Source organism: Amblyomma maculatum, chromosome 2, assembly GCF_055883805.1.
Source record: "Amblyomma maculatum isolate TAMU_Amacu chromosome 2, ASM5588380v1, whole genome shotgun sequence".
NCBI classification, from domain to species: domain Eukaryota; kingdom Metazoa; phylum Arthropoda; class Arachnida; order Ixodida; family Ixodidae; genus Amblyomma; species Amblyomma maculatum.
Window position 1 is genome coordinate 202,214,439 of NC_139345.1, and position 13,712 is coordinate 202,228,150.

The 13,712-nt window shown below is 45.6% G+C and overlaps 2 protein-coding genes across 4 annotated transcripts in view; one reads left to right on the top strand and one right to left on the bottom strand.

The window, feature by feature from the left end:
* The window catches only part of l(1)G0289 (plexin domain containing lethal (1) G0289), a 77,149-nt gene extending 69,942 nt beyond the window's left edge, over positions 1-7,207 (top strand). For both annotated transcript variants that reach the window (XM_084595623.1, XM_084595624.1), the window contains exon 14: positions 1,690-7,207. In XM_084595623.1, coding sequence (XP_084451749.1) covers positions 1,690-1,758 — 69 coding nt within the window. In that variant the 3' untranslated portion in view covers positions 1,759-7,207. The remainder of the gene's footprint in view (positions 1-1,689) is intronic.
* Positions 7,208-12,462: 5,255 nt separating this feature from the next.
* Positions 12,463-13,712, bottom strand: part of LOC146201079 (growth hormone-regulated TBC protein 1-like) — a 40,972-nt gene continuing 39,722 nt past the window's right edge. For both annotated transcript variants that reach the window (XM_084595628.1, XM_084595627.1), the window contains exon 9: positions 12,463-13,232. In XM_084595628.1, coding sequence (XP_084451754.1) covers positions 13,189-13,232 — 44 coding nt within the window. In that variant the 3' untranslated portion in view covers positions 12,463-13,188. The remainder of the gene's footprint in view (positions 13,233-13,712) is intronic.

Consider the following 13,712-nt stretch of genomic DNA (forward strand, 5'->3'; position numbering starts at 1 on the left):
CTTTAAAAACGACGCGAAATAAAAGCCAAAAATAACATAAAAGACATATGGTATACTGTTATCCGTAATCCTACACTGCCTGCAGGATCCCAAGTTCTTTTCCGCTTAGCATTACTGATGCTGCAGTGACGCACACATCCTTTTTCTGCTTGATGGCTTTTGCCTCGAGAATCTTCTTTAGCGCTATTTTTGCTAGTTCTTTTTGTGTGCCCGTAGAAGAAATATCTTCAAAGGAAAGGATGCTTTGCACTGCAGCAAATGCCAAGGATTCATGACAGTCCTGGCTTCACAAAACAAAGATTATTGGCAGAAGCAAAGCTCAGATCGCAGGAGAGGTTCTGGACACAAAAGCTATCAGCCAGGAAAAGGATGTGTGCGTCACTACAGCATTAGTAGTGCTAAGCGGAAAAGAACTTGGCATCCTGCAAATGCATCTTTAGTTTCCTTTCGCTCGCATGTAGTGGTGGAGGTTTTCTGCTACCCAGGACAGTGGTGCAGGTTCGATCACAGCTGCGGAGGCGTGATGCAGGGGATAAATGCAGAAACACCCTTGAGACGTTTTCTGTGCATGTGAAAGAACCACAGGTGGCTGGACAGCGTGCACATTGAGGCCAACCATTTATCTTGGAACGGAATAGTTACCCTCAGTTCGTGCTCAGTGCTTGTGACACACATAAACCAGAAGACTCGCAGTAAATACATTTCAGTAACAAGCTCTGATGGACGCTGCTGCTCTGCCCATTCATGCAATCCCCACAGCTAGAGCAACAAGAAGTAGCATAAAATAAAATAGTGTTGCATTCCTTCTGTGCTTTGTCGCACTTACAGAAGCACAAGTACAGTCATGAGCAAAAATGGTATACAATACGTAGCTCAGGAAGACTGCATTGAAACGCCGACAGGAACAGTGACACATGCATGTTGATGGAATGGGCCACTGCCACGATTGTCTAAATCCCAAACAGCTGTGGCTGTATGGCGTTGCAATGCAGTTTTCCCGAGCTCCGCTGCCGACTGTGTGTTGTATGCCACTTTCGCTCACTGCTGTACATGCCGCAGCACCAAACGATACCACAACACCTGCGATAGAACGCTGGAGCTCTGCGGCCTAGCAAGCCTGCAGAACCTGACTGTCCAGCTTGGATGATGGTTGTGGTACACTGGGACGATCGTGGTATTAGCTGGGGGGTAAAGCAGAGGTGTGTGGAGATGTACGTGAGTGTAGAATGGGTGACTGTCATGCTTGGACGATGTTTATGTTCTGCGGGGAAGAAAGTGCTGCTGTCTCCTTGGCAAAGAAGAGGATGATGAGAAGATGTACTTGGGTGTAGAAGAGGAGTGGTGAAGAGGAAGTGTGTGTTCAGATCCATATTACAGTTTGTTGTGTGCGCATGTGCTGTGTCTCTTCGCATGTGTTTGTGTCTGTTGCGCCACATTTCTGAGTATCCTGCAGAACCGATTGCCATTCCTTGTGTTTCTTTTGAACATTGACAGATGGCGCAACGGGAAACAAACTTGCATGGAGAACAGGTTGTGGTGGTGCCATCAGGCAGAGCACCAACATTTAGCTAATTGTTACATCGTAGTCGCACTCTATTTGTGAAACGGTGCCCTAGCAGTGAAAAAAATAGAAAAAAAGTCAAGTGCCAGCGCCTGTCTTTGTATTTTCTTCTTCCTCATCCCTTGCAGTACCGTCCGAGCCAGTGGAGGCTGCATGGCGAGGCCCGCTACACCGCTGCCACCTCTGTCCACATCTGAGCCGGCCTCTCCAACAGTCAACCACGGAGGAGGGACCCTGGGGGCAATGCCTGCTTTTCTTCCGCTTGTTGTCTTTGTGCTGGGCACATTTTGCGATGCCAGTTGGTTGCTACACTGAGCAAGCACTGTAAACAAAAGCCATGTCGGCAGCTGAGTACCTACTGCAGTGAGCCGCTTTCAGTCAGCTGTTGCACTTCTGTACCAAACCACTCTTGTGACGGCTTCACTGGCAGGGCTGCTTCCCCATTGCAGTACGACAGGCAGTGCTAAAGTAGCACAGCATTAGGGAAGTATGTGCCAGCCATCAGTTCATTTCCTGCAAGGCTGGTTTGCGTTCATTCTGTTGTAGGGGAGTTTGCCTCAAGAGCATCTACCTGCACGATCTGTTAAGTATGGAGGGTTTAATCGTCAGTGCTTTTTGACAGAACACAGAGCCCTAGCTGATGCCTGGTGGGCTGTTCTGAAATGAGGTTGGCAGTTTGGAAGCACCAGCCGATGGTGTGCTCTGGCCAAGCTTGAATGTCATTCACAGTGTTATTACTGCGTGGAGCTCTCCTTGTGCCTTCAGCACTTGCAGTTCATGTCCTCCACACATTCTGCGGTTTCCACTGCCTTTCTCATCAGCTACCAGTGGTATGTAGCACAAAATCCCCAACTGACTCGTGGTAGGACAGAATCTACCAGCTGTCACATATCATAAGGGGACCATGCTGGCTTTTCATCACTTGCAAGTGACAGGCAGCAAACAATGCAGCAAAAAAAGGTGCAGCAAGGAGCATGAAATCAAACTCGCAGCTGACTTGTGCCAGGAGGGTGTTAGACAGCAGAACAATTCAGCTGCTGACTCAGTCACTTGCGAGTGGCTGGTGGCAAAACAAACCAGCAGTGAAGCGTGTAGCTAGCAGCGCAGGATCAAACCATGAGTCTTGCCGACTCTTCATCGCTTGCAAGTGACGAGCAGCAAATTGCGACAGTAAAGTCCCTAGCAGGCAGTGCAAGATCAAACCAACCACGAGTCTTGCCGACTTGCAACTGACAGGCAACAAATAAGGCAACAGAAAGCTGTGTAACAAGTAGCACTGCGTAAGGTCAAACTGGCAGTCAGGCTGATTTTTTGATCAATTTAGAAGTGACAGGCAGCAAGCAGAGTGACAGAAAGCCGCATTGCAAGCAGTGCAGCATGATCAAACTTAAAGCCTTGCTGATTTGCAAGTGACAGGCAGCAAATAGTGTAGATGGGAGGTCAGTAACAAATGGCGCAAGACTGAGCCACGAGTCCTGCTAACTACCCATCACTTGCAAGTGACAACGTGCAGCAAACAGTCCAGCGAAAACAAAAGCACTCAGGCTCCTGAACGTTGCACGAAATCTGGGAAAAGAAGGTGATGCCCAATTTCTGCTTACTTCCGATTACTCTCTACTTCTCAGCACGTGCTTGCTGCTATGCTTGCACATGTTACTGGAATGGCTGTGACCTCATTCTTTGCCGGAGGTTGTCCCTGTTATGGCCCAGGCTAAGGCTTCAGATCTGCTTTGTCTCTCTTTGGGCTCACACAGGTCACTCTTATTGCAGTGCTTGCTCTTCAACACTGCTTGAGAATCTGCTGGAGGACAATCTCTGTTTTTTGATAACACCTGCTAATCTCCCCGTACACCCGATCTCACACAGTAAAGTGCCTTCACTCGCTGAACCGTTCAGACAGCACCATCCATGACACAGTTTTGGGGCAACTCTTGCTGCTCTCGAGTACGAACGCCACTGTATTGGCAGCATTCTGTGCTCTGCATACTAGCAGCATCGGGGAGCAGTGGTATGCTCTTTCGTGGTGATTAGGTCAAGTTTAATGTCTTGGAAGTGTCCCAGGAGCCTCCCTCAGTTGCACCCAATCACTCTGCCCTCTTCTTTTCTTTTCCTTGAAACCTTGCCCTTGTTTCTTGCTGTACGGCATGCCATGCCTCCCAGTGTGTTGGGGGATTCTCCCTTACTTAAATGTCCCTCTTGAGCTGGCTTCGCCTGGTTCGCTATTATGGCCATGGCTGCAGTCTTTACTTACTCTTGCGATTCCACCTTTTGTTACATTCCTAGCAGTGACAATTCTTAGAACGTTGTTCCACCCCCCTTTTAACATTTAGAATCTGCCGGCAGCTCAGTCTGGCAAAGGTGTTTTACTTGTGGCAGTTGTCCTGCACTCGAGGGGGAATGAGCTCTTTTTTTTTGTTATTGTTGTTCTGTGTATTCAGCTTCTTTTGCATGCCAGCTTTTTCATGACACTGATGGCACTAGCCATTTTTATCGCTCTTAACGAGAGGATAGAGGGGGGGGTACAAGTTGTTTTTGACATTGATGGTGTGTTCTCTGGGTGTTACTTAGAGAGAGAGCTGTGCCTGCTGCCTTTATGACCTTTTCTTTTTTTTTTTAATGTTGTGTTCTTGGTTTTAGTAAAAACTTTACTGTGCATGTTTTTAATTAGTGTGTACATAAGACAGTATATGTAGTTATAATATCATAGTTTATAATTGTGCTTGCAGAAGACCCCTTGTTGCCCCTTCCCGCCCATGTTGCACTTGTGATGCTCATTATTGCCTAAGCGCGGTTCTTTTTTTGAAGCTTGGAACAAAGTGGGATGTTTGAGCTGGCTTGGAGTAATGGGCAAAGTTGTATCTTGGAAAGATAGATTGGAAGAAAAAGAATCCGAAACAAGAAGTGGTCTGGTGCAGATTGCTTCTCAGATGGTTTTTTATCTAAGCAATCCTCATAGCAAAGTGGGCAAAATCAACATTTGCGCTCGTGTAAAACGGGTCTGTGTAGAAGAACGCTGAACCTCCTGAAAGTTCAATTTTTCTTTGGGGGGGGGAGGGGGGGTCGGGGGGGGGTCGCTCGACGTCAACGTGCTATCTAGGCATGCCTTGTGCATATGCATGTGGGATGGCCGTTCTTGTCACATGCTGTCAGGTGCTTGAAGACCAAGGCTGTTGCACTTGTATGTACAAAGCCACTTCAAGCTTACCATGTTCTTGTTAGAGCAAAAGTGACAGCGGAGGTGCTGCAGTTAGACAAGTCTGGATGATTGGACCTGTATGCGTACCACTTGGTTTTCTACAACGAAACTGTTGAGAAGCTTGCCATAATTCGCATGTTAGCTTTCCACTTAAACGGTGTCTGTATTCTTTGTTTGAACACACAATGACTTTAGTTCTGTCTCTACTGTGATTGCCTTAGTCTAAAAGTGTTTGCAAGCTACACCACGATGGGTGTACGAAAAAAAAAAAAGCTGCGTCTCGCCCGACAGGCCACATGTGATGCACTGGATCTGTTTTTGTTTCGCATTGTTTGTTTTATGTAGTCTGAACACTTTGTGGCGAAACGCTCTCGGAATCAAGGGGAAGTGTGAGGAGAAGGGTGAAGCCAGGCACAGCCCACTGAGCAGTTGCAGTACACCCAGTGTATTAGTGCACGGGAGCGGTGTGTCTTACATGACTTACATCATAACAGCAAACTGCAACGGGCCACAGTCTGGCCAAGCTTGGCAAACACTTATTGAATATGTTTTGCCTTGTGTGTGTGTTCACCAGTAAAAACCGTAAGACCCTTGTGTCAAAGTGGGCACAGTGTTCCAGGCAAATGCAGTGGCAGCCGTGCCAAGGAAAGGAGTTTTCACTTGCACAAATTGGAAGTCTGGTGGCCCTTGCAGCTGCGTTTTGGATCGGTCTGCACAGCAGTCCACCTTGTCCCTGAACACACCTTATTAGTTGCTGCAGAATGGTGCAAGTCGAAGCTGCAGCCACTGGTTCGTGACATACTGTGTTTACTCACTTGAGAGCCGTTCAATGTTGCCCATGTCAGCTCCTCTTTTCCAGAGTGGAAGAATATACATTCTTAGCCAAACATGGCAGCCAGCCACTGCATTTGCAGCCGTATGCTTATTTTGACTGTAGGTTTGCATTGCTGTGCGTGCATTGGAAGCGTTTTAATTTTTTTACATCACGTGTTTTAAACTTGCAGCGTGTGAGTGTACACCTAAGCTGCAAAAGCATTCCTCTTAGTTTCTCTACAGCTGCCTCTATTGAGAGAATGTTCTCGATTTGAATTGTGTTTCCAAGGTGGCCAGCATTGGGTTAGCAGTTCCCATTTTGTACAGTGACCATATCGATACTGCAGCACGAGCGGTGCTGTGCAGTTTGCTGTGCAGCGGGTGTGGTGCACGAGTCACACAGGTGCTGTGCAGGAGCATTGTGAGATGCTTGTTGCAAGAAGTCATGACTGCACTTGTGCAGGTTGTATAGGATGGCGTCCAAGAGTGTTGAATCTGTAGTAGTTGTAGAATCTCATGGATGTTTTCTCCTCCTTTTCTGTCCTAAGCATTTTGCAAGAGATATTTTCTCAAAGCTCTCTGTAAGAAATCTTTTACTATGCATTTGGGCCTGCTAAGTGTATTTCGTGCCTTTGGCAAGTTTTTTGGCATTTATGCATTATGTCTTCTTTATTTTATTTTTTTCCGTTTGTGCATGATGTCAGATATGTTAGCAATGGAATAGCAACACCGTTTGAAAGAGATAATTTTTTTTATTATTATTACATGAGCTGGGCTACACACAAACACACTGAACTTGCACTGTGCCACCCTTCAACAGGATGCTTGTGTTGGGACTCTGTGAACCCGCTTTTCTCTACCTCGAGTTTTATATCTCGTGTCATCACATACATCGTGCAAGGCATTTTCTGGTCACAAGGGACGAAGCAGAACTTTTCATGTCGAAACTCTTGCATTCGTTTCGGACTCAAACCTTCTAGTAAACACATCCAAATTCCACAGCTATTGAACTGTCTGGCGAGACGAGAGACGAAAGAAACCAGCCGCTGTCTGTAATGGATGGTTGGGGAAGCTTTTGAAGCACATCTTAGCCTTAGGTGGACAAGTAAACAAAAGCAAAACTCATTTTACATGTATTCGCACATGCTAAGGAAGCTTGACAGACCCACACCATAGTGCCTGGCCTGCGTGTTTTGTGTGTGGTGTGGCATTTGGCAGTTGAGGTGCATTACCTTTGCTGCCGGCCCCCCGTGCCTGAGCTCAGTAGCGCTGTCAGCTACAGAACAGTGTCAATCCAAAAGTTGTGTTCCATCATTGCTTCAGGCAGGTAGTCGAGTTAGGCCGCAAACAAATCACCCCTGTCGAGAGGCTCCGATGCGTTTAATATGAGGTGTACCTGTGCCCTTCCTCCTTTGTAAGAAGTGTTAAAACCACAAAAAAAAAAAAGCTTTTATTTTGTACGTATATATATATATATATACACAAATATATATAGATGTCATTTTTTAAAAGCGTGTTCTTTATTACAGTTACAGATTTTATGCAATACTTGGTGCACCGTGTGCTTGAGCCTCTCTTGTCTTTTTTTGTAACTTGTGGAGCACCGTTCCTCGGTGTGAATAAATTGAAGTCTCCTATTCGTGCCTTGTTTCGTGGTGGTGAAAATTTGATTCCAGCACGTTTGTCTTTTTCATCCTTGGGTCGCGGAGACGTTACAGCTACGTTCAGTCTCGCTCCAGAGTGGCAGTAGCTGGTGTTTGCCACACACCAGCCACTGTCTGGTTCATCTTGCTAACAGTACCTCACAATTTGCGCACATGACCCTTGCAACACTCGTAGCATTGAAGGGACAAAGTTTTCAATCCGTAGTATTGCTTTCAGGCTGCCCAACAGTGGTTGCGATGTTGCAAGTAATTATGCAATCACATGCAACTTACAAAAGCTGCAAGTTTCGTAGTTTCAGTTCATGCGAACTCATGCTGAACTGCTCCTAAAGCGAGAATGACGCGACTGGACAGAGAGCTACCATATTGCAGTTTCCGTGGGTATGTCGCAACCATTATTTGGCTACTGAAATCGAACCAGACTTCATGGGAGAAGAAACTGAATTGTAAATCATTTATCAAGCGTAGGTAAATACCACACGGAGATCGGCATTTACTGATGTATTATGCATAATCTACTATTTTTGCAAGTAGTAATACCTTCTAGGAAGTAGTGTTAATCCGTCTGCTACCGGTTGAAAACAGCGCGAGAAACGGTTGTGATCCAGTTCCACGAGGCACTAACTTGTAAACGTCCACCATCTGTCGCTAACATGAACTGAGCCGCATGCATGTTTGGGGGTTCGTGCTCAATTGCTGGAGGGGCACGCATGCACAGAGTGGCTAAGTAAAAGAGGCGGATTGCAAAGCAAACGTGAAGAAAAATTGGCCCTTTTAAAAACATGGAAGCAGTGGCTACGGCAAGTCACACTAAAATGCAAGAAAGTTGTCAACAAACGTGAACAGTGCGCTTGTTACATGCGTGCACCAGAGGAAATACTACAGGGATCATACAGTCTGTGAAGGTGCCCATCAGCAGCTAATATGGCCTGCTTGGCAAGAAAAATGGCACTCACCAAAGAACACTGTGATGGGAAGACAGTTTCCAAGCATACAGACTGGCTGGATGGCTGCCTCAACTAGTGCCATTCCACTAGTTTGTATGTGCGACAGGTGCAATAGTGATGATTTCTTAGATCAAAGTTACATAGAATGAGCCAAGGCAGTACCAAGTAGCAGCTGAAGCATGTGCCGCAAAGCCTGTTAGTCCTTCCTTGATGGCTGATTGAGGAAACCAGGCTTCTGTCTCACAGCCTCCGCAGTTTCATTTCAGTGTGGCCCTTTTCCTCTCGATTGTGCAGACAGTTTAATGAGCACCAGGCAACTAAAGAAGGCGCAATTTGACTTGCACGACAAAATTGAGTTGCTGGCCTAATGGTCTTTGAGAAATGTGCTCTCAATTTTCTCACTGCATTGAGCAGTTTTTAACAGTGTGACTCACGTAGTGTTTAATCCCAAAGAAAATCATCGGATACTCTTTTTGTGCATGCTATCGGGAGGTCCTTGCTTGCAGAAATGTGGTTAGCAGTGCAGCTTTCCCCCACGTTACAGTCACTGTGCATTTAAATCTTTGGTTATTGCTATTGTGAAAACTGCACTTGTAAAGTGTTGCAAATTGCACCAAGATGCAAAACACATCTGTGTAGTGCAAGGTCCAAAAGTAACAAATGGGAACACAAGTGCATTGAGTTTATCGGCATTAATGCCCTTCCAGGCATTGGATGCGGTGGATATTCATTGCACAAAAAGCAGAAGAGAGAAGCCAACCCATCTAACAAAGCTGGAACACTGGGTAACAAAAAACTGGTCGCACCAATACACTCCAGTCAAAGAGCCCACAAAAGTGGTCCTCAATTCTTTTTACATTCAGTCAAACTGCTTAGTCTTGGCTCTCGCCCCTTCTTGCCTGAAAACGTATGCAAAAAAAGAAGCACGGAAATGCATACCCCCAACCCCAGAAATGCTGATGATGAACAGTTGTGTGTGATAGTCTGCCATGCTGTGCAATTGCGCTCAAAGAAGAGGTGGCAGTTGAGGCATGCATGCATTCTAGCCTCGAGACACTAGAAAGGTATACAGAGCACAGTTTGGAAATCCCTCTCCTACACATGTCTGAGAGGCCTCGAATTCGCCTCTGCAGTGCTCTCCAGACAAAGTTATTGCTTTCCAGCAGGCTGTTCGTGCCACACCAATGTCAGGTCTAATTGCTGAAATCTGAACAGAGGAATGAGTCGTTACAAAATCCCGAATACAATCAGGCAAAAGCAGTGCGCTTCAGAGGACCTTCCTTGCCTCATTCACTTGTCCCAATTAGAACCACCACCACTGAAGTACCTCTGCCTACAGCAACCTGCATCATTGCAGCCACCACATGGAATGCAAGGCCCACAGCAAGCAGGTGCTCTCATGCACTACTCGTCTCCGTGCTGTACAGATCTCTTACAGAAGTTCATGGCCAAGGCGAGCACACATTTGCACAGGCTTGTAGAGGCAGTGTATTGCAGGAACATGTCATATGCTATGTGGCACTCTTCAATAGGTGTACCATTGCTAAAGTGAGATTTCTTTGTACTGCACACCACAAACCCACAGAAAAAAGCCCCGTCTTTGATTACCCCAATTACTCATAAATTAAGATGTCAGTTATACTCCTTGCTGATTTGACATATGAAAGCATTGTGTAAACAAATCAGCATATTTTGCGCACTTCAGAGCACTCACATTTGCCAGACATGCAATGAGGTCACATTCACTGGAGCCATATAACAGCTACAGTAAATGTCCATTTCCGAATTCTGCATTTGAGTCATATTGCTGGCTTTTTTTTTTCCACATGATTCCTCAAGTGTCTGCACATTTTACTGTGTCCACATTAGTGGACATGTGTGCTTGCGGGAAGTGTTCAACACCCACACATGGACGCAATGCATGAAGGAGACCTGCAGCAGTGGATGCAAGCAGACTGCGCTGCAACGTGCCAGGAATCACCAAAGTGTATACTTTGCCTCATAAAATGTTTGCAGCTCTGCAAAAGGCAGGAGGGCCCATTCAGGATCAGTGCCTCTCGCCCCTTGGCACTGTCACCCCCACAAATTTGGGGGCGAGAGGCGCGTAGGAGCACAATAGCCTACTGCAGTGCGCGTGATCCTGATTCGACCAGGGTGCTTCTGCCTTTCGCAGTGCCACTAACATCTTGTGAGACGAAGTATAGGTATAGCAGATGCTGGCAAAGTGGAAAGTTTCTTACTGCTCGTGCAGAAAGCCAAACAAAACAAAAAGAATATTAAATAACCTTCCCACACAGCTACACATGCAATGGGGAATCAAGATCACCCTTGCAGACAAGATAACAGCACAATAACATTTGCACTATGCCAGACAGTCGCTAAACCTGCTAGTAGTTTCAGTCGTGCCGTCTTTTGATGTCAGAGCTAACTGGCATGCCCAGACTTTGCTATTTACACCACGGATCATATACTGCATTTGACTATCATGTATATACAGGATGTTCCATTATCCTGCGCAATTATCCTGCGCGAACTACTGGACTACTTGGCCCAAAGGACAGCCACACGGCAGCTTTTTATGGTATGCGTTTTTTGATAGTTATTTAACATTAGAACTTGCCTGAATTTTCTGGAATCGACGAAAAAATGCAGTCAACTGCAGCAGAACTTTTCGTCAAAAGAAGCAAAGCAGCCGACTTGACAGGCTGCGCCATCTAGCGAAGTGCAAGGCAACCAGTTCCCTAAACAGAGCGCGGGCGGGCCACATCGTTCACCAGGTTTTTGCCAAAGCATTCTATCGCAGCAGACTGCAGTTTTTCATCGATTTCAGAAAATTCAGGCAAGTTCTAATGTGAAGTTACTTATCAGAAACGTAGACCACCGCAAGCTGCCTTGTGTTTGGCATTCAGAGCCCAAATAGTCCAGAAGCTAGCACAGAATTTTTACTACCGAGACAGATAAATACGAAACACCCTGTACGTTGTGTATAGCTGTGTTTTGCAGAAGATGCGAGCAAAGCTGAGTCACAAATTCCACAATGAACAGCCAATCAAACGCAGAGGCGGCACCCAGTTGCACGTGCTATGCCACAGGTGCAGCCACATATCATCATTGTAGGCCACTCGTGTCGTTGCAGACTTCCAGAGCCAATTGAAATAATATACATGTGACAATTTTGCCACTGTCACTCAGCATTCAGGCATCACCACATTCCACATTATGCAAATATGGAGCTATGGCTTAATTTGCATGGCAGGGCAATGAATGAGGCTAAAATTATAGCACCAGCCATGCAGATAAGGGGGACAAAAAAGCTGTAAAAAGGAAAAAAAAAATGAAATAAGCTTTTCAGGAACATGGCTAATTTTAGTCTGTACAAACAAGTGCCAAGAGCTCAACGCTGTGGATGTGGCTAATGTACAATCGTTGAAAACAGTAAACAGCCTTCGCTAAAAGACATCACAAACAGTTTGTCCGACAAAAAATATGAGAGTTAAGGTGAACTCGATCACTACAAATTTTCAGATATGATGACCAACATGAGATATTTTATTCATTTCTCATTGACACAATGTGAAAAAAAATAAAAAATCTACGCGAATGATTTTGCATGTCCCTCGGTTAAGATGAATTTTTGCAGCGACTGTCAACCATGCCGATTGTGTATTGCTTATCATGAGAGTAAACACAATGCTCTCAAAGCAAGCAAGAAAACATATATCTAAACGAAGGCTTCCCAGAAAAAACATTTCTGTGGCAGGTTTGCTTGCAAGTACAGAAGTGGTAGACACCTCTTTCTATTCGGTGCAGAGATCGGACATGGCCAGATCTCATTGTTGCATCTTGCTTATGGGAAATAAGGACACCATAGGCTTGAAGAGCACTTGAGCCTTAGACAAAGTAAAAAAAGAGAAAAGGATCTTTCAGTCAATGCAGCATCACGAAACATATTAGAGCTGATTTTTGATTTGATAACAGCTGTGATGCAGAAAGAGCAAGATGAAAGAAAAAAAAAAACGATCGCATGATTAAAAACCCACAAGCCACGGTTAGCACATTATGTGCCTTCGTAATGCTTGCAGCTGGATGAAAGACAGAAAAGAAACTGAAAGAACACTCTGCTCTAAGGTAGAGAGAGAGAGAGAAACAGATGGCAAAAATTAATTATAGCGCCATTTTCACAAAGGATGATGCGAGCTTATCATGCCCTCACTGCAGCTCAGAGTGTAAGAACTGCTCCATTTTGAAATTATGCTTTCAAATAAAATTTTCATCACCATCTTCTCACTACAAGGCATTTTATTTATTGCTTTCATGTAACATCCAGACAGGCCCAGTGTGCTCGCATTAACTTTTCGAAAGCGCTTGTGGTAGCGCGAAATAATTTTTCGTAGGTCCTTCAAGTTTGTCGGGAGCCCCTGTACTTTGTAGAGCAAAACACATAATAAAAGTACACAGTAAGCATTTTTTGCATTTTGTAAACAAGCACAGCGACAAACTGCTTGCTGTGCGTTCTTAAAGCTATCTCCCAGTAGAACAAGCATTTTTAAGTGCGTAATGAATGTCTTTGGCTACAACTTTCAGCAGGCACAGGTCAGCACAGTGGCCTCTGCAGGCATTGCAAGCTACCCATGCTACACAGAAGACGAAGTAACGCAATGCTCAAAGTTCAAAGAGTAGAAAAGAGGCCTTTAAAGCATTAAACAGGATGGGAAGGCAGCAGTGTCAACCAGTAGTATCTGCAACAATGAAGCTTGGCACAACAAAATCGAACAAGAAAAGCGTGCTGCTGTCCCAAGAGAAGCAACCCAGCGGCCCCAGCACTGCAGAGAAGGCATCACGCAGCCCAGTCTTCATGGCACTTGGAAACTATGCCATCACTTGGCTCTTGTAAGCACGTTCTTCTGCCCTTGCTACTCTTGTCCACCTATATTGTCCCTAGCAGCCACCTTGGCCAGAAGTCACCTCTGTGCCTCCACCCGAGCTCGACAAGTCCGCCGCAGCTGCTCAATGTGAGCTCTCTTGAGAGACTTGGGCTCCCGGAAGATGGCCTGCAGCATTGGACAACACAGCAGCTGCACGTTCAGTCCACTGTGATGCAAAACTAGGCCACATAGCGCGCACAGTCGCCAATCTGCCAGGCACTGCAAACGAGGCCATGTTGTCCGAATCCTCAGCATGGCGCCAACACAGTGATCAGGTCACTAGTGCACTGGGGGGAAACATCCTCAGCGTCGTATGAGTAATCACACCAAAAAGGAAGATAGGAAAACATTGCCGCTACCACCTGGAAGACACTGAAGTAACAAGCGCTAGCTCTTTCATTCTTTTTACTGTTCTTTGTTGCTATACAAATATTCGCAGACACTGTTCAGACACAGAGCCAACGGCTAGTACCGGGTCCAATAAAAAAAGGTATGCCAGTAGTTTACTAGGAACTTGTACAAATGAAATTAAAATGAGTAGCACAAATGCCGAGTATGAGGTGAAATGTTTATTTTGCATACCACCAAAATTCACCAAAATATATG